Consider the following 19,319-nt stretch of genomic DNA (forward strand, 5'->3'; position numbering starts at 1 on the left):
CTTTTTATGGTTTCTACCTCCTCTCTAATTATATTCTTGCATATTCATTCATGGGATGTGGGCACTGCTGGCAAGGTCAGCATTTATTACCTACCCCTAATTGCCCTTGAGAAGGTGGTGATAAATGTTGAGTCACTGGCTAAGCCAATGAGGGCAATAAAGAGTCAATCACATTGCTGTGATCTGGAGTCACATAGAGGCGAGACCAGTTAAGGGTGGCAGATTTCCTTCCCTAAAGGACATTAGTGAACCAAATGTGTTTTTATGACTTTCCAGTAGATTCGTCATTACCAACATTTTCTTTTTAAAAATTTCAGGTGTAATTAACTGACTTTAAATTCCCCTGGTGCTCTCTTGGAATTGGAACTCCGTTCTCCAGATAGTGAAGGCCTCAGGATTACTGTTCCAGTAACATACCAACTATACTTCCCTACCCTTTTTACTGTTGAAGCTCCGAGATAATTTCTTACCTGCAACTACCGTTGTGCAACTTTCCTGGTCTCTTATTGATTCCCCGCTTGTAGCATCATTCTGCAGTTACTACATTTACCACAGGAAACATCTTCTCCCTCTTTCCCTGGAGGATATCATGACATTACATCCAGGTTATTGGGACGACAATCGGTGACTTAAAATGCTGTACGTTTTGATTTAATGAACAGACTTAAAATAATTTATAAAATGCAACAAGTTATGTTTCAAAAATGATAGACCTAGCCATGTCCATTAAGGTTTATCATTCAGTTGAAATGATTTTTTTTGCCTTCCCAAAAGGAAAAACCAGTAAAACTTGGAAATGGAGGGTACCAATAAAACTTGTCTGAACTGGTCTTGTATACCTTAAAATGGGGCCAGTGTTACTAATTTTTATACTTGGATTTGGCAATTTTGAACTGGTTTTCCCTTCTGGACAACTTGCAAGTTTTTATCATGATGTTCCCTCGGAAGGTCTTGAGTGTACTTGCTTTGGCACATGATCATCGTATGTTCGGCAAGAGGAAAGAAATATGTAAAGAATCTGGCAAGTTGTAAGATGTGCGCTGGGAAGTTTTGTTAACCATGCTCTTAGCCTTTTAAAGTGTCCCAGGGGTTCTGAGGTCAATCGAAAACTAAGTGTCAAGGTAATGCTCTAGAATGTGATTGGATGCACAGTGTGAATGATATTGTTTCCCCTCTTGGTGGTGTTCCCCCTCCTCAAGCTCCACCTCCGGGATGCCTGTAACACTGAGGCTCCAGACACGTCTGATAGTTGAACGCGCTACAATTAACTTTATTTTTTAAGAGCCGGGACTTTCTTGGAGCACTCAGAACTATGTAAAGCAAATAAAAATGTCTCGGCTTTTACTCCTTTTGCTTTGCCTGGCTCGTTATCCTACTTCCTGTGCTAACTGTCCCAAACTTTGCAGCTGTAAATCGGATGATCATATCATTTGTGAAGGCAGGACAGTCGAGCGTATTCCAAAGGGTTTTTCCAGAGGCTACAGCAAGCTGTGAGTACTTAATTCTTTTTGTATTGAGGCGGGACAGCTTTTGGAATACGTGAAGGCACATGAAACAGAATTGAAACTAAACTGGAATCCTAACACCGATCCTTGACACTGGCTGTAATTTCCACTCTAACTGGGATTCTCTTGACTGAGCCTGACCAAAGAATCAGTTACTGAAAGGGGTCGGGGGCGAGCAGGGCTGCGGTTTACTTTCGTTCATCCAGAATTTGCTATGTACTTTGACAGCTTATTTATTACTTGTAATTTCCCTGCAGCATTCACTTGCCGAAATAATAAATTCAAGGTTGTTCGATAATTCTCCAAATGTTTCAGGTCAAGGCGTCTAGCTTTGTAACCATTTGCAGGTTATCAATTGTGGTATGATTTGAAACGCTGAACCTTAAGAAGTCTTGCTGAAAAGAAAGAACATGCATTTATTTACCACATTTCAGGATTTCAAGACAAAGGACTTAAGCCAATGAAGTACTTTAGAAGTGCAGCCACCATTGCAATATAGAACAACTGGGCAGGCAACTTGCACACAGCAACCACCCAAACACAAGGACATAAATGATTCATCATCTGTTTTAATGATGTTTGTTAGGTGATCAATATTGGTCAGCAGGAGAGCCCATTTACTCTTGTGGTCTTTTATTTTCATCTGTAATGCCAAAAGGAATCTGGGTTTGACCTCTCATCCAAAGTACCATACATAGAAAACATCTCCAACAGTGTGACGTTCCCTTAATCTGTTGATAGGAAAACACATTTTGCCTTACTCTATTGTAATCACAGAATCCATCTTTGATCAGTTGGTCATGGATCTTGGGATAGTGATTTTCTGAGTGTTGATTTTTTCCCCCCCAAATTTTGGGGAAAACCGATAACTAATGCAACTTGCAGCAAAAATGAAAAAAAAAGGCACCTAGGACCACTGAAATGTAGGTCAGAATTTTCCAGCTGGGGACCATGGGGGGGGGGGGGGGTTCCCCCGCGGCGAGGTCAGCGAATATTGAAATCTCCGTTCACATCAGCGGGACTAGAAGGTGGGGATGGGGGGTCGGTGGTAGTGGGGGGATCGTGGTGAGGGGTGGGGGGGAGAGGGGTGGGGGGGGAGAGGGGTGTTGGGGGTTGGGTGGTGGGGGGAGAGGGGTGGTGTGGGGGGTGGGGGAGAGGGGTGGTGGGGGGGAGGGGGGAGTGGGGGGAGAGGGGTGGTGGTGGTGGTGGGGGAGAGGGAGGAGTGGGGGGAGAGGGGTGGTGGCGGCGGAGGGGAGGGGGGAGAGGGGTGGTGGTGGCGGGGGGGGAGGGGGGAGTGGGGGGAGAGGGGTGGTGGCGGCGGAGGGGAGGGGGGGAGAGGGGTGGTGGTGGCGGGGGGGGGAGGGGGGAGTGGGGGGAGAGGGGTGGTGGCGGCGGAGGGGAGGGGGGGAGAGGGGTGGTGGTGGCGGGGGGGGGAGGGGGGGAGTGGGGGGAGAGGGGTGGTGGCGGCGGGGGGAGGGGGGAGTGGGGGGAGAGGGGTGGTGGTGGCGGGGGGGGAGTGGGGGGAGAGGGGTGGTGGCAGGGGAGAGGGGTGGTGGGGGGGTGTGGGTGGCGAGGAGAGTGGGGGGTGTGGGTGGCAGGGGAGACGGGTGGTGGGGGGGAGGGGGGAGTGGGGGGAGAGGGGTTGTTGGGGGGGAGGGGGGAGTGGGGGGAGAGGGGTGGTGGCGGTGGGGGGGGAGTGGGGGGAGAGGGGTGATGGTGGTGGTGGCGGCGGGGGAAGTGGGGGGAGAGGGGTGGTGGCGGCAGGGGGGAGTGGGGGAGAGGTGTGGTGGCGGCGGGGGGGAGGGGGGAGTGGGGGGAGAGGGGTGGTGGTGGCGGGGGGGAGTGGGGGGAGAGGGGTGGTGGCAGGGGAGAGGGGTGGTGGTGGGAGGGAGGGGGAGTGGGGGGTGGGGGAGTGGTGGGAGAGGGGTGGGGGGGGGTGGGGGAGAGGGGTGGGTGGGAGGGGGGAGTGGAGGGAGAGGGGTGGGGGGAAGGGGAAGGGGGAGTGGGGGTGGAGGGGTGGGGGTTGAGGGGGGAGTGGGGGGAGAGGGTGGGGGGAAGGGGGAGGGTGGAGTTGGGGGGAGGGGTGGTGGCGGGGGGAGGGGCAGTGCGGGAGAGTGGTGGCGGCGGTGGGGGGAGAGGGGGTGAGGGGAGAGGGGGGTGGTGGCGAGGGGGAGGGGTGAGTGGGGGGAAAGGGGTGGTGGCAGCGGGGGAAGAGTGGGGGCAGAGGGGTGGTGGCGGCGGGGGGGAGGGGTGGTGGCGGTGGGGGTGAGGGGGGAGTGGGGGGAGAGGGGTGGTGGCGGTGGGGGGTAAGGGGGAGAGGCGTGGGGGGGAGGGGGGAGTGAGGGGAGAGGGGTGGGGGGGTAAGGGGGAGAGGCGTGGGGGGGAGGGGGGAGTGAGGGGAGAGGGGCGATGGCGGCGGGGGGGCAGGGGGAGTGGGGGGAGAGTGGTGGTGGTGGAGGGGAGAGTTGGGGGAGAGGGGTGGGGGGAAGTGGGAGGGGGGAGTGGGGGGAGAGGTGTGGTGGTGGCGGGGGGGACGGGAGTGGGGGGAGAGGGGTGGTGGTGGTGGGGGGGAGGGGTGAGTGGGGGGAGAGGGGTGGTGGAGGGCGGAGTAGGGGGAGAGGGGTGATGATGGTGGGGGGAGGGGTGAGTGCGGGGTGAGGGGTGGTGGAGGGGGTCTGGGTGGAGAGGGGTAGTGGTGGTGGTGGGGGGGGAGGGGGGAGTGGGATGGTGGTGGAGTGGGGGGAGAGGGGCTGTGGTGGTTGCGGGGGAGGGGGGAGTGAGGGGAGAGGGGTAGTGGTGGGGTGGGGGGGGTGGTCGGGGGGGTGGACACGGTGGGTGGTGGTGGGGTGGGGTGGGGGGGTGGTGGCATGGGGGGAGAGGGGGGGCGGGATGGGAGAGGGGATTGGTGGCGGGATGGGAGAGGGTGTGATGGCGGGAGGGAGAGGGGGTTGGTGGCCGGGGTGGGGGGGTGGGTGACTGGGTGGGAGAGGGGTTTGGTGGCGGGTGGGTGGGTGACTTGGGGGGAGAGGGGGACTGGTGGTGGGTGGGTGACTGGGGGGTGGGTGTCTTGGGGGGAGAGGGGGGCTGGTGGCGGGTGTGTGGGTGACTGGTGTGAGAGAGGGGGTGGTGGCGGGGGGGAGAGGGGGTGGTGGCAGAGGTGTGGGGGGAAAGGTGGGAGGAGGGTGGGATGTTGGGTGGGTGGGTGGTTCATTCATTGCCATCAGAGTTGGTGCCATCTAATCTTTAGTGGTATGTCTGAAACAAAACCAGAAAATGCTGGAAAAGCTCAGCAGGTCTGGCAGCATCTGTGGAGAGATGAACAGAGTTAACAAATCGAGTCCGCATGGCTTGGTGGATGGAGTTGATGCAAGGAAAAAGCTTGTCTTTTTTCCATTGTAATTTTTTTCCTGGTTCGAAAATATTATTGGCTTTATGTTCTAAAACAATAAAAACATGGCCTGTGTGTAGGAGCAGAATGAATTTGGGCAGGAAGAATACAATAGGCAGTGAATGTACGCTGGACTGGAATTCTGGGAAGACAAAGGGATTCGAAACAACCATGTAGATACTGCAGACATGAGATGGAAGAGCTGGGGCTACTTGTAGAGAAGAGAAATTAAAGATGAGAACTCATAGCCAGCCTCATTAGAATGACTCACTAAAAGAAATGGGCTGTTTAGCTTTTGTAATTGAACTTATGAAACATATGGTTGAGTACATAGATTTTTTGTGCATATGTTTTTCATTAAGGATGTTTTTTATAAGACTAATTTCTTCACTTGTGCAATAGTTAAGTTTGGCAGATTATTACTTATAAACGAGTTGTCTAAAATTTTCATACTCCATCATGAATAATTCTGCTTTAATTTAGAAATGAGATGTAAAATTCCCTTTCCGTTTAGTGACCTTTGAAGCATTCTGTTTCAAATGCCACGTGTAAACTACCATTGTCTTAGATTTATAAACTGTCCAGTAAATGTATTATTTGCCTTGGTGGAAAAATATTCATATACATAAATCTCACTCACACTACTGTTCTGCTGTGATGTACACCAAGAGTTATAGGTTTGCAGTCTTTAAACTTTTGTGCATCATCAAAATTCCTAATCTCCATTGTAGAAATTTTATTTTGTAGGATATACTGTGTTTGCTTACATCTCAGGCAATGCCCTCTTCTTTCTCTCAGAACACTGTGTAACCAGGCTGGCTGAAGTTCTTATCTCTGTGATACCAAACTATACAAGAGTTGATTCAATTACCAATGTAAATAAGACGATGCAGTGCTGTGTTCCATTTCTACTGACAAGCAATACACTTCTTGTTAATTTTAGAATGTAAAAAGTCACTCGCAATGTTTTTATGCTTATCTCCCGCAGTCAGGGCAGTTCTTCCCTGGAATATCTGAAGAACAAATGTTAAGAATGTCTCTTTTGTTAACAGGTGTTCTGAGTGATAAGTGCGCCAGACGCCAAAACCATAGTGCTTATTTTTAGAATAAAGGAAGTATTCATAAATCATTGTGGGGTAAACTGCATGTATGCAATTATATGCTAAATGGCCAGAATAATCGTTTCTCTGGTAATTTTACCACTTTTATTGCTATGTCTATTTTAGCAGTAATCTATCTTTTACTTGGCGTTTTCCACATTGAACTATAAACAACCATAAGGAGTGACTAAAACATTAAGTGGGCCAGCTGTTGGAGGCAGACCTAACTAAATGATATTAACCAGCTATTTTCCACATGAAATTATCATTGTATTCCATGGGTGTTGTGAAGCATACTTGTAGTTTTAATTTTGTTGGCACATACATACTCCATTAGCCACATTATCAAATAGCAGTAGATGTGAATGGAGATTTATTTTTTTTGCTGGCGATAGTTTTACAGCATCAGAAAGTGAATAAATGGGAAGACGTATGACCATTTGACAAGCCTAGATCCAATTACTTGGGATTGACAGAGTGCAACAGTGCTTGCATGCTTTTAACATTAGTAGAGGTATTTTGTTGGCTACAAGCCTCCTTCAAGCCATTCTTTCAGATTGTCACTGTATTTACCCATAATTCTGAAGGTGGCATCATCCATGAATTTCTATACCAGATGCTCCATGCAGATGCCAGAGGCCGATTGTATTGGCTTCTGGCAGTCTTTGACTTCATTTGCATTTTGGATCCGCTGGTGCATTGTTCATAATGAATTCTAGATTCATCCATTTTCCTAAATCTGGGAAGCAACAGGCTAGCACATTACAATGATAGCGCAATGGCATGTTTTTTTTTTAATGAGCTTTGGATGTAACAGACCTCACACATGTTGAGGTACATCCATCTAACCACAAGACAATAATACAGATTTTTGCTGTATATGGTGAACAAATGGCAATAACCCATAGGCTTTCTATGGTGTTTTGGATGGCAAGTTGCTGTCAGCAGGACATCCAAACAGTGTGGTGCCCACAACAGAGCAACTGGGACCTGAATGAACACAACAAACAACCGTGTACCTCCTTAACTAATCAGATTGAGAATCACTAACAAGCAGCACAGTGTCTGAACCAGGAAATGTAAGTTAGAATTGTGAATTCAATGTCAAATCAAGTATAGAAAGCAAAATAAAAAGAGGGGAAAAAAATACCAGATTAAGAGAGAAGCTAGCGAAAGAAAAAGTGAAAGAAACTTTATTTTTAAAGAATTGCCAACAAAGCTTGTAAAAATAAATTTTCAGTCAGAGAACTCTTGATGGTGATATAGATTTGCCAATCTGTTAAAAATATACTTTAGACTGGCGTGGACTAGCCCTGACTTAATATGGCTTTATTTAAAATGCTGTGTTCAATTTTATGCCCTCACACGGAGTGTGATTTTGAGGCTTTGGAAAATGTTCAGAGCAGATTGCAAGATCGATTTCTAGTTTAAAGCTCTTTAACTACACAGGCTTTAAAAGCTGAGTTTATATACTTGATTTGCTTGATCAATGCATATAAAATAATGATTGTGACAAGGTTGACAAATTGTTTCAGTCAGATCAGTTAGGGACAATCAGAGATCACGCTTATAAATTGCACAAAGCCAGAGCTGGGTTAGATGATAAGGAAAAGCAAAATAACGCAGATGCTGGAAATCTGAAATAAGAACTTAAAATGGTAGAAGTACTCAGCACTTCAGGCAGTTTATGTGTAGAGAGAAACAAAGGCTGGGATTTTCTGGCCCCGTTGAGGGCGGGACCCGCTGTGGGCGAGGCGGCGCCTCAGCCAAAAGTCCATTGACTTGCAGCGGGACCAGAAGATCCCGGTGGCGGGAGGTTGCAGAAAATCCTGCCCAAAGTTAACATTTCAGATCAATGACCTAATGTGATTGCTGACCTGAAACATTGGCCAGAACTTTACGCCCTGCTGTTACCGGGCTGATAGGTGGTGTCAGTGGAGGCTGTAATATCAGCTGTACCTATCGCCTACCTACCTCCACTGTATTTTACCAGCAGCAGGGTTGGTAGGCTTGCCCACCCTTGGGTCAATTGAGGCTAAAAGTGGCCAATTAATGTCCACTTAAGGGCCTTGTCCCACCACCTCTGGTATTTTACCAGCGGTAGGCAGGCTGACACCAATTGGCAAGGCTGCCAGGGTATATCCTGGGATCTGCTTGTGTGCTCACAGGAGGGGTTCATGCCCCATGGATGCCATACCCCCACCCCCAATGGCAAGGGTCATCTCCATTTGAAAAGCCCCCGGTCTCTCAATCACCCCTATATCACCCTCCTCGCCAGGGCCTGCCTGACACACCCGAGCAAGTGCTTCCAGCACTGCTCCTCCTCCAAGACCTACTGCAGTCTCAGAAGTGGCCACTGCTCCCTGTGGTGCTGCTGGGGCTAAGAGCTGCCAACCCTCTTGGCCAACAGCCTTTGGAGGTGTGATATCCTGCCTCAGGTGTGGGGGAGGGGGCTCATCCCACGACTTCAGGCAACTAATTGCCTGAACCATGCAAAATAGCTTCACGGCTTCTAGGGCTGACAGAGGTGAACATACCCCAACTTCCCAGCCGATGGTCAAAGCCAGTGCACCGTATTAAATTTGGGCCATTAACTCAGTTTCCGGGACAGTTCAGCAGAGCAGAGTGAGTGTGTGTCAGGGAGCAAGGAAACAAAAGTAAAGAGAGAAAAAATCTAAAATTATCTCAGCATAAGCAGGGGTAAGTATAATAGTAAATGAATTAATAATAGGAGTATTAGCACAGAGCAGGCCTGGAGCCATGAATTAAAATTAATAGTTTAAACAAGTTATTAATCAGATTCTAAAAGAGGGACTAGAGACATTTTAGATCATGAATGTGCAGTTGAGACCTGTTGCTTCATGTGTCTTCCTTACTACCTGCCTTCTCTTATGTCTTTAATACTGACATGTACCACAACTTCTGGCTTGTCTTGAGGGACAACACATGTGGAAAGATTTCCAACTGCTTGAGCTCAATAATTCCAAGCTTGTGGAGCAGCTGGAGTCACTGCGGAGAATCAGAGAGATTGAGGATTTCCTGGATTGTATTGTTTTGGAGGTGGTGACCTCGCAGGCATTAAGCGTTCCGGATAGTGAGTGGGTGGCCATCTGGAAGACTGCGAAGAGGCAGGAAATGCAGGAATCTTCAGAATGCGTGCCACTCACAAACCCTTACTCAGCTTTGGAGACTGCTGGGAGTGGTGACACCTTGAAGGTGTTTGTTCCAGACCATGGTGCCAATGGCCAAGGGACTGCTTAGGAGGGAACAGCAAAGAGTTAGGGGGGCATTCACGCAGTTCTGTAACTGTCATTGTGTCCTATGCCATGTGTTGCCTCCTTGTTAACGAAGGTAAAGGACACTACAGAGAGGGTGTAGATTATTCTGCAGGGAGAAGAGAGTGAGCCAGAAGTTGTGGTGCATGTTATCACTAAGGACATAAGAGAAGGCAGTTATTGAGGTCCCATGGTCAGATTTTCAGGAACCAGGGAAGAAGTTAAAAAGTAGGACTGCAAAGGTAGAAATCTCTGATTACTCCCAGTCTTGTTTGTTAGCTAGAGTAGAAATAGGAAGATAGAGAGGATCAATGCGTGGCTTGAGGCATGGTGCAGGAGGAAGATCTTCAGATTCTTGGAGAATTGGGACCATTTCCAGGGCAGGAGGCACCATTCAAAAGGGTTTGGTTGCACCTCAACAGGGCTGGGGCCAATGTACCCACTGGGAGGTTCACTAGTGTGGTTGGGAAGTGTTTAAATTAGTTGGGGAATGTGCACCAGGAAGTAAAAAAGGGGATTGTGGTGCATAAAGAAGTGAGAGGGTTGGATAGTACTAGAGAAGGAAGTAATAATATATTATAACATATTGGATAGGAGCAGACTAAGGTCTTGGAGGAATAAAAATACAGGATTACAATGTGTGTATGTAAATATATAACGTGGTGAATAAGGTTGCTAAGCTACGAGCACGTATACCAGATTGGAGGAATATGATGTAGTGGCAATAACGGAAACGTGGCTTTAAAATGGTGAGGAGAGGGTAATTAATATTCAAAGATAAAGAGTCTTTGGAAAAGATACAGAAGGCAAAGAGGATGGTGGGGTGACAGTACAGAATATGGAAGACATTATAGTGTTGACAAGAGAGGATGTCCTTGAGGGGGCATGGTTAGAGTTGAGAAGCAACAAAGGTACAATCAGGCTATTTGGGGTATTCTATGGTGAGAGAAAGATAGAAGAGCAAATCTGCAGGGAAATCATAGAGATGTGCAAGGACCATAGAGTAATGATACTGGGGGACTTTAATTGCCTAAACATAATTGGGATAAAGTTAGAGTAAAGGAGAAAGGGGGGGAAGGAATTTCTGAAATGTTCTCAGGAGAACTTCCCAGACTAGTATCTTCTCAGTCCAACTAGGAAGGATCTGGTGCTGGGGAATGAGGTGGACCAAGTTTTTGTTTGGGAGCACTTTGGTAAGGGTGATCATCATATCATAAAGTTTAGATATAATGATGGAGAAGAGCAAGGAACAGTCATAATTGGAAGAAGGCTAACTTCAATGGGATGAGAGAATATCTAGTCAGGTTAAAATGGAACCAAAGACTGACAGTAAAAACTGTAGTGGAATGATATATTATCTTTAAGTCGGAGATATACAGGTTATACATGTTGCAACAAGAACGAAAGGTAAGGAAACCAAAACTAGGGCTCCTTGGATGACAAAGAACATGGAGAAGATAATGAAACAAAAAAAGAAGATATATGATGGAATTCTCCAAGCAAGAACCAGGCCAAATACAGTAAGTTGAAAGGGGAAGTGAAGATGAAAATCAGACTGGCAAAGAGAGAATATGAGAATAGAATGGCAGTTAAAATAAAAGGGAAGCCAAAAATCTTTGGCGTATAAATAGTAAATGGGTAGTAAAAGGTGGGATGGGTCCTAATAGGGGAGAAAATGTGTGAGCCATGATTAGAGATGCAGGGCATGTCTAGAATACTTAAACAGTCCTTTGTAACAGTGCTTACTATGAAGAGGAATCTGACAAAATATTGGTCAAAGCAGAGTTGTGATAGGGTGAAAATTAATAGGCAGGATGTACTGAAAGGCTGGCTTAGAATGGATAGAGTGCCTTGTCTGGATGGCTTGCATCTCAGTTTGTCAAAGGAAGTGGGTGTGGAGATAGCGAAGGGCTTGCAATAATATTCTATACTTCTCTAAATAGAGGGGAATTGCCAGAGGATTGGAGAGTGGCAAAGGGTGTAAGGATATTCCTGGTAACTAAAGGCCAATCAGTTTAATATCAGTGGTGGGTAAGGTTTTAGAAACAAAAATCAACAAGCACTTGGAGAGATTTGAGTTAATTAAGGAGAGCCGACATGGGTTTTAAAAAAGGCAGATTATGTTTGCCTAATCTAATAGAATTTTTCAATTAAGTAATAGAGAAGCTTGATGAAGGGAATGGGGTGGATGTTGCCTACATGAATTTTAAAAAAGCATTTGACAAAGTGCCACATAAAAGGCTGGTTAACGAAACAGAGCTCAAGGAATATGAGGGTCAGTGTCAGCTTGCATAAAAAATTGGCTTAAGGACAGAATGTAGCAAGGTGTGTTAAATGTTTGTTTTAATGGATGGTGGACAGTGGTTTTCGCAAAGGGCCAGCAGTGGATCACTGCTTTTTTGATATACATACTGCAATAAGACATATAGGGCAGAATCTTCCGTTCTCAACGGGTGTCTTGCTTGCTGCCTGAAAAACAGCGAGACACCTGTGCTGACTCTGTGGAGGACAACCTGCCATATTTTCTGCCCATCAGGCACTTAAGTAGACAGCAACGGGCTCTCTTCCAGGTAGAGGACCCTGGAAGATGACTTCCCTCCTGGCTAATTAGAGGTCAATGCTCTTGCACTTGGCAGTGTCAGAGAGGCCCATGACTGGTGCCGGAACAACACCCACCACCGCGCCCCCCTCCCTAACAACCCCAGAGTCCCAGAATTGTGGAACGATCCAGGAGAAAGGTAAGTGATGTTGAAGGGGAGATCTCGAGGGGTTGAGGTCACAGGGAAAATGCGGGGGTGTGAAGTTTGGCAGCAAGGGCAGGGGCATGGCTGTTAGTGGCCACACTCCGTCCTATGTCCATGCCTTTGATCACACATAGATTAGTTCAGATCAAGGGATACCCCATTCCACCACCCACACTCCCCTAGTTGACATGTAGCCTGCACAGTTTTACCAGTTTTGCATGTTGGCAGGCCCGCCTGGAGCTAGGAAGATTCCAGTGGAGACGGGAAGAGGCCCTTATGTAGTTGTTAACTGGCCACTTAAGAGACTCAAGTGGAGTTACAAAGACAAAGATGTACAAAGAAAAGTATAGCACAGAAACAGGCCCTTCGGCCTTTCAAGCCTGCGGCAATCATATTGCCCGTCAACTAAAACGTTTTGCACTTCCGGAGTCCATATCCCTCTATTCCCATCCTATTCATGTATTTGTCAAGCTGCCACTTAAACACCACTATCGTAGCTGCTTCCACCACCTCCTCTGGCAGCGAATTCCAGACACTCACTACCCTCTGCGTAAAACACTTGCCCCGCAAATCTCCTCTATAGTTTTCTCCTCTCACCTTAAATCTATGTCCCCTAGTCATTGACTCTTCCACCCTGGGAAAAAGCTTTTGACTATCTACTCTGTCCATGCTATTCACAATTTTGTAAACTTCTTTGAAGTCGCCCCTCAATCTCCATCACTCTAGTGAGAACAATCCGAGTTTCTCCAACCTCTCCTCGTAGCTAATAACCTCCAGACCAGGCAGCATCCTGGTAAACCTCCTCTGCACCCTCTCCAACGCCTCCATATCCTTTTGGTAATGTGGCAACCAGAATTGCACGTAATATCCCAAGTGTGGCTAACCAAGGTTCTATACAGCTGCAGCATGACTTCCCAGCTTTTATACTCAATAACCCTGCCTATGAAGGCAAGCATGCCATATGCCTTCCTGACTACCTTATCCACCTGCGTTGCCACTTTCAGTGACCTGTGGACCTTTGCACCCAGATCCCTTTGCCTGTCGAGGCACTTAAGGGTTCTGCCATTTACTGTATAATTCCTGCCTGTATTAGACCCTCCAAAATGCATTACCTTGCATTTGTCCAGATTAAACTCCATCTGCCATTTCTCCGCCCAAGTCTCCAACTGATCTATATCCCATTGTATCCTTTGACAATCCTCTTCACTATCTGCAACTCCTCCAACCTTAGTGTCATCTGCAAACTTACTAATTAGCCCAGTTACATTTTCCTCCAAATCATTTATGTATACCACAAACAGTAAAGGTCCCAGCACTGATCCCTGCAGTTGGGGGAGGAAGGTCGACCATGGGCCTTCCCAGAATAGCAATGGAAATGGGAAGGCTCCAGGTATTGGTCCCGACACCAACTCATCAAATTCTCAGGCCTGCCCACCTTTCTTGCCCCCTGTAGTGGCAGAAGATTCTGGCCACAGTTTAGCAGAATTGGCAGACAAGTGACAGATGGAATTTAACACAGAGAAGTGTGTGACGATGTATTTTGGCAGAAGAGATAGGGAGAGGCAACGTACACTTAATGGCACAGTTCTGAAGAGTCTGCAGGGACAGAGGGATCTGAGGGTTTGGTTCACGTGCATAGATCTTTGAAGGTGGCAGGACATCTTGAGAGTGGAGTTCGCAAAGCTCATGAGATCTGTTGCATTTTTATAATGATAAAAAGGTACCAATCACCCATAAGGGATTGGGTAAACACATTGTGTGTTCATTTATTTAAACAGGCATATGAGAACATTTATACAAAGATAGAAAACTTGAAGACATCAGAAGCAGAGCTGTGTTCTGCTCAGGCAAAAGTGAAACTGCGATTGGATCACGTGACACACTTCCCTTCTTGTGATAGCATACTGCTATCCCTTAAAGGCATATTACAACAGGATCCAGAGCCCATAAATAAAGGTATTGAGTATAAAACCAGGGAAGTTATGATGAGTCTTTATAAAGCTTTGGTTAGGCTGCAACTGGAGAATTGCATCTAATTCTGGTCACCACATGTTAATAAGGATGAGAGTGTCCTTGAGGAGGTGCAGGGGGCATTTATCAGAATAGTTCCAGGATGAGGGATCTTAGTTACAAGGTTAGGTTAGAAAAGTTGGTGTTTTTCTCCTTTGGAGCAAAAAGATTGAGGGGAGATTTGTTAGAGATGTACAAGATTATGACAGGTTTAGATAAAATAGACAAGGAGAAACTGTTCCCATTGGCTGAAAGTACAAGGACTAGGGACACAGATTTAAGATTTTGGGGATGAAATGTCAGTAGGTGTGTTGGGGGGAAGGGGTGTATTTGGATATGAGGAAGAACTTGTTTACTAAGTGAGTAGTGATGTCCTGGAACTCATCGCCTTTGAGGGTGGTGGGAGTGGAGATAATTGATGATTTCAAAAGGAAATTGGTGGGCACTTGTGCTACAGGGATGGTAGGGGAATGGGTCTGACTGGATTGCTCTACACTGAGCCGGCTTGGACTCAATGGGCTGACTAACCTCTGTCACAAAACTATCATATTTTTCATAATGTTATTGTAAACTTATGGGTGTGAGTATAGATGTTTCTGTCTGTGTGACTGATTTAATTAGATTAGAGATGCTTAGACTACAGATTGAAATTATCAAAAGAGGTAGATACAAACAGACTTTTGAAATAGAGATGGATAAGCTAGGATGAGGGTTCCACAGATAAGGAATGAAGGGAACTTGCATTTTTAGATAATTGAAGATGTTGTTTGATTTTCAAAGGGATGGTGTAATTAACAAGAGAAGTGAAGCAAAGCAATATGTTTATTTTTCCCAAAAGGTGAAGGCCATATTGACAACATGAAAGATTTTTATGCTTTGGTTAAAGTAAATTTCCAAAGACATGCAGAACAATGGAATTTTTATACATTAAAGAGAGAGAAACATAGATACAGAAGGATGGAAAGCTATGTGGGGGTGTGGCCATGCAAAATCTGGAAAGGTACAGTATGTGAATCAGACTTGGGAAAAGCCTCGAGCCACTCTGAAGAAGTGCTGCTCCGGTAACTAAAGTTATGTTAAAAGTCTTTGGCATTCAACTGTCAAGTGGGTGATATGGTAACCTGGCTGGATGCCTGTTTAAATTTAAAATCTATTTTGGACTGTTGCCTTAAAGGGTGTGTAGTTGGGAGTCTGGCTCACTTGGAATTTTGGGAATTGTTATGTTTTACTATGGGGTCGCTTTGCTCGTGAACTGGTTGCACGCTTATCTGTCGGCAGGTGTGTCAATTATTAAATGCTGCAGATGCAGAGATCAATATGAAATGAAACATATTATTTATTTACGCAAACAATGGAGCATGATGTGTGCTTCCTCAACCAGACCATACTCTAGACTAACAGTAACACTGTAGCCTGCGCGACACAGCTATTGGTCTTACAGTCATGTTACCAATCTGCTCACAGTCTCTTAAAGGTATATTACACCTCAGATTATCACAGAAATTGTTATAATATTATGTAACTGTAGTCTTATGTCTGTGTTTAGAATTGTCGTCTTTTGTTAATAAATGTTTTAATTTAATTTTTAAAATTGCTAAAATTGTTAGTGGACTCATTACTTCTGAATTCAGTGCACAAATCTTTTCATAATAAAAACAAATTACAAAACCATTGTAATAGCATGGCCAAGTTTCCCTTGTGGATTTGGTCCACATATCACCTGCCACATCATGCCACCTCCCCACCTCCTTATGTGCCGGAATGACAAACAACTGTGACTCCACAACCTGTTCGGTATTTCCAGCATTTTCAGTTTTAAGATGTTAGGATATTCTTCTTTTCCCAGAGTACAGTAAACTGGTGAAACAAATTGCTGGCTTGCATAATGAATGTTGATTTTTTTCTGTACCTTCAAGAGAGAGCTGTATTAGTTTCTGGTTGGGGCAGCATACAAGAGATAGAGATGAAACAATGTAAGCCATGGGTCAAGGTGGTCTCTTGAACTACTTTAAATATCTGGAAGAATAAGGGAGAAATTTTCTAGATTTTTCTTACCTTAATTGACCATTGGTTTTTCATCCCAGGTGATCACATGGCTTAAAGTATCACAATTATATGGAACAGGCTAGATGGACCTGCTGGTTTTTTCCTGTCTGACATATATTTCCATATGTTTGTATGTTGTCTCATGAATAATTTAGAAATCCAGTGAGGTATTATTTCCCTTTTTCTTATGTAGCAGAGGAACCAGAGTGTTCATATAAGGGGCAGAAGTTATGCTTCAGCTATACAAGATCCTGGTTAGACCACACCTGGAGTACAGTGAGCAGTTCTGGGCACCAGACTTTGGGAAGGATATATCGGCCTTGGAGAGGGTGCAGCATAGCAGGATACCTGGATTCTAAGCATTAAATCATGAGAAGAAATTATGCAAACTAGGTTTGTATTTCTTGGAGTTTAGAAGGTTGCAAGATGGTTTGATTAAAAGTGTAGGTAGAGAAAAACTATTTTCTCTGGCTGGGGATTCTAGAATTCAGGAGCATAATCTAAAAATTAGAGCCAAACCTTTCAAGAGTAAAAGGAGGAAACACTTCTTCATAGAGAGAGTACTAGTAGTTTGGAACTCTCTGCCGCAGATGAAAATTGATGCTAGCTGAATTGTTAATTCTAAATCTGAGATTGATAGATTTTTGTTAACCAGAGGTATTAAGTGGAAATAGGCAAAAGCGAGAGTTAGATCGCAGAACAGCCATGATTTTACTAAATCCTTGATGCTTGCTTGAGGGACCAAATTGGCTACTCTTGTTCCTATATTCATATCAGAACTTTCTTGTCTGGATAATGCTCTGAAAATATTATCCAGGAATATTTTACTTACAGCTGGAATACAAAATTAGCCTCGAAGTTGAAAGTATAAAAACTAACATATTGTAGCTATCTGCTTTAAAGGTGGCCATTTTGGGATAAAGAATATGTTCCATTGTTAATCAACTTAATCGTCCAACAAAATCTTTACAATAATTAATACATTCAATATGATTTCAATAAAATTCACTTAGTGACCTCCCATTGTGTGTGCTTGTTAGGTTTGATGCTGCATTAATTATTTTGTTTCTCAATATACTTAATGGGCTGCATCTTCTGGTTGGTGAGCGGGGGGGCGGGGCCCGCTCACCGACAAGTAAAATGACGCAGGGTGACGTCGGGCGTGTGTCCCTGTCACCCCACTTCATTTAGATTTTCAGTTTGGCAGGCACGCAGCCAAAGCCATTTTTAAAAAGCAATTAAACTGATTAATGGAGCTGCCTGTCCAATCTTAATGTTGCCCGTATGTGCCTGCTCCCACAAAAAACCCCCCCAACGGGGGGGAAAATGCTGCCCAATGAAAATTGTATCAAAAACACACAAGCAAACACTATTTTGTGCAATTTTATCAATGCATTGTTCTACTTTGTTGGTCCAGTTTATCTCGAAGTCCATGGCGAGCATTTTATGGCACCTCCCACCTGGTGGGATATTAACAATCCCACCGAACTGAATGGAGATTTAAGTGGCTCACTGAATCTGCCGGGGGGATAAGATAAGCAGGGCCATAAGATCCAGGCCCATGTATAGTTAGCTGTTCTGTACCTTTTGTCTTTACTAGTTGTCACACAGCTAAGAGAGAGAGCAAACACATCCATTTCCATTTTGAAAGATTGTAATGTTGGAATGATACATGGCACAGTGCCACAGAGTGTTGCACCTGGGATATCAAGGCCCTTTGCTATCTTGTACGAGAACAAAATGATTTCAATTCTTGCTTCAAAGGATTTGTTTTTGGAATGGTCACTGCCGCGGGCATGACTGCTTCACAATAGATGTTTTCCTGTCTAAGCTGTTCAAAGCTCGCTTGTATCATGGTTTCATGAGCTCCCATATATCTGGCTGAGATAATATCCAAATATTTGATAATCTCACACAGTACAGCCTGTGGAAGAACAGTCACTTTATACAGGGTTTCCCTGATACGTGGCTGCTTCCATCTCCCTGCCCACCCCACTCCCCTCCCCCGCCCATTATTTTCGCTAAATGAATAACCAGCATTAGCTTTCAGCCACAATAACTTGTGTTGTACTAACAAAGTGGACTGAAGTTCTGCAAGTAGCCCATGGCAACAATCTGTGAAAACCAGAATGTCTTTCATGTCCAAACTAATTCTTGTATATCAACTAGCTGACTGTGTGAGATAGAGGGCAAGTCATGCATTTCTGCATTGAAGTCATTCTCTCCAATGTATATGTATGAAATGCTCATTAGTTTGCAGTCTGTGCCCAAATGGTGCAAAGTTCAGGAGTATTTGGTGGCACTTCCATGCCTCTGCATTGTTTGAGTGGGCAAATAAGCTAAAGGCCAGACTCCAAGCAATGTCACTGACCTCTACCTTGCGGAGGCTGAGCGTCAACTCGCAGACACTTCCTCCTACCTCTCCCTGGACCATGACCCCACCGCTGAACATCAAGCCATTGTTTCCAGGACTGTCACTGACCTCATCTCCTCTGGGGATCTTCCTCCCACAGCTTCCAACCTGATAGTCGCCCAACCTCGGACGGCCTGCTTCTACCTCCTACCCAAAATCCACAAACAGAACTGTCCTGGCAGACCGATTGTATCAGCTTGCTCCTGCCCCACAGAACTCATTTCTCGTTATCTTGACTCCCTTCTCTCTCCCCTTGTCCAGTCCCTTCCCACCTACATCCGTGATTCCTCTGACACCTTACGTCACATCAACAATTTCCAGTTCCCTGACCCCAACCGCTTCCTTTGCACCATAGACGTCCAATCCCTCTACACCTCTATCCCCCACCAGGATGGTCTGAGGACCCTTAGCTTCGTCCTCGAACAGAGGCCCGAACAATCCCCATCCACCACTACTCTCCTCCGTCTGGCTGAACTTGTTCTCACACTGAACAATTTCTCCATCAACTCCTCTCACTTCCTCCAAATAAAAGGTGTGGCTATGGGTACCCGCATGGGCCCCAGCTATGCCTGTCTCTTTATGGGGTATGTGGAACATTCCTTGTTCCAGTCCTACTCTGGCCCCCTTCCACAACTCTTTCTCCGGTACATCAATGATTACTTCAGTGCTGCTTCATGCTCTCGTTGGGACTAGGAAAAATTTATTAATTTTGCTTCCAATCTCTACCCCTCCATCATTTTCACGTGGTCCATCTCTGACACTTCCCTTCCCTTCCTTGACCTCTCTGTCTCAATCTCTGGTGATAGACTGTCCACCAATATCCATTACAAGCCTACCG

General features: G+C 45.8%; 1 protein-coding gene across 4 annotated transcripts in view; it reads left to right on the forward strand.

The window, feature by feature from the left end:
* The first annotated feature begins 1,215 nt into the window (after window positions 1-1,215).
* Window positions 1,216-19,319, forward strand: part of LOC121272797 (lutropin-choriogonadotropic hormone receptor-like) — a 216,589-nt gene continuing 198,485 nt past the window's right edge. For all 4 annotated transcript variants that reach the window (XM_041179579.1, XM_041179587.1, XM_041179597.1 and 1 more), the window contains exon 1: window positions 1,216-1,490. In XM_041179579.1, the coding sequence (XP_041035513.1) occupies window positions 1,330-1,490 (161 nt within the window). In that variant the 5' untranslated portion in view covers window positions 1,216-1,329. The remainder of the gene's footprint in view (window positions 1,491-19,319) is intronic.

Source organism: Carcharodon carcharias, chromosome 2 (genome assembly GCF_017639515.1).
Source record: "Carcharodon carcharias isolate sCarCar2 chromosome 2, sCarCar2.pri, whole genome shotgun sequence".
Classification (NCBI taxonomy): Eukaryota; Metazoa; Chordata; class Chondrichthyes; order Lamniformes; family Lamnidae; genus Carcharodon; species Carcharodon carcharias.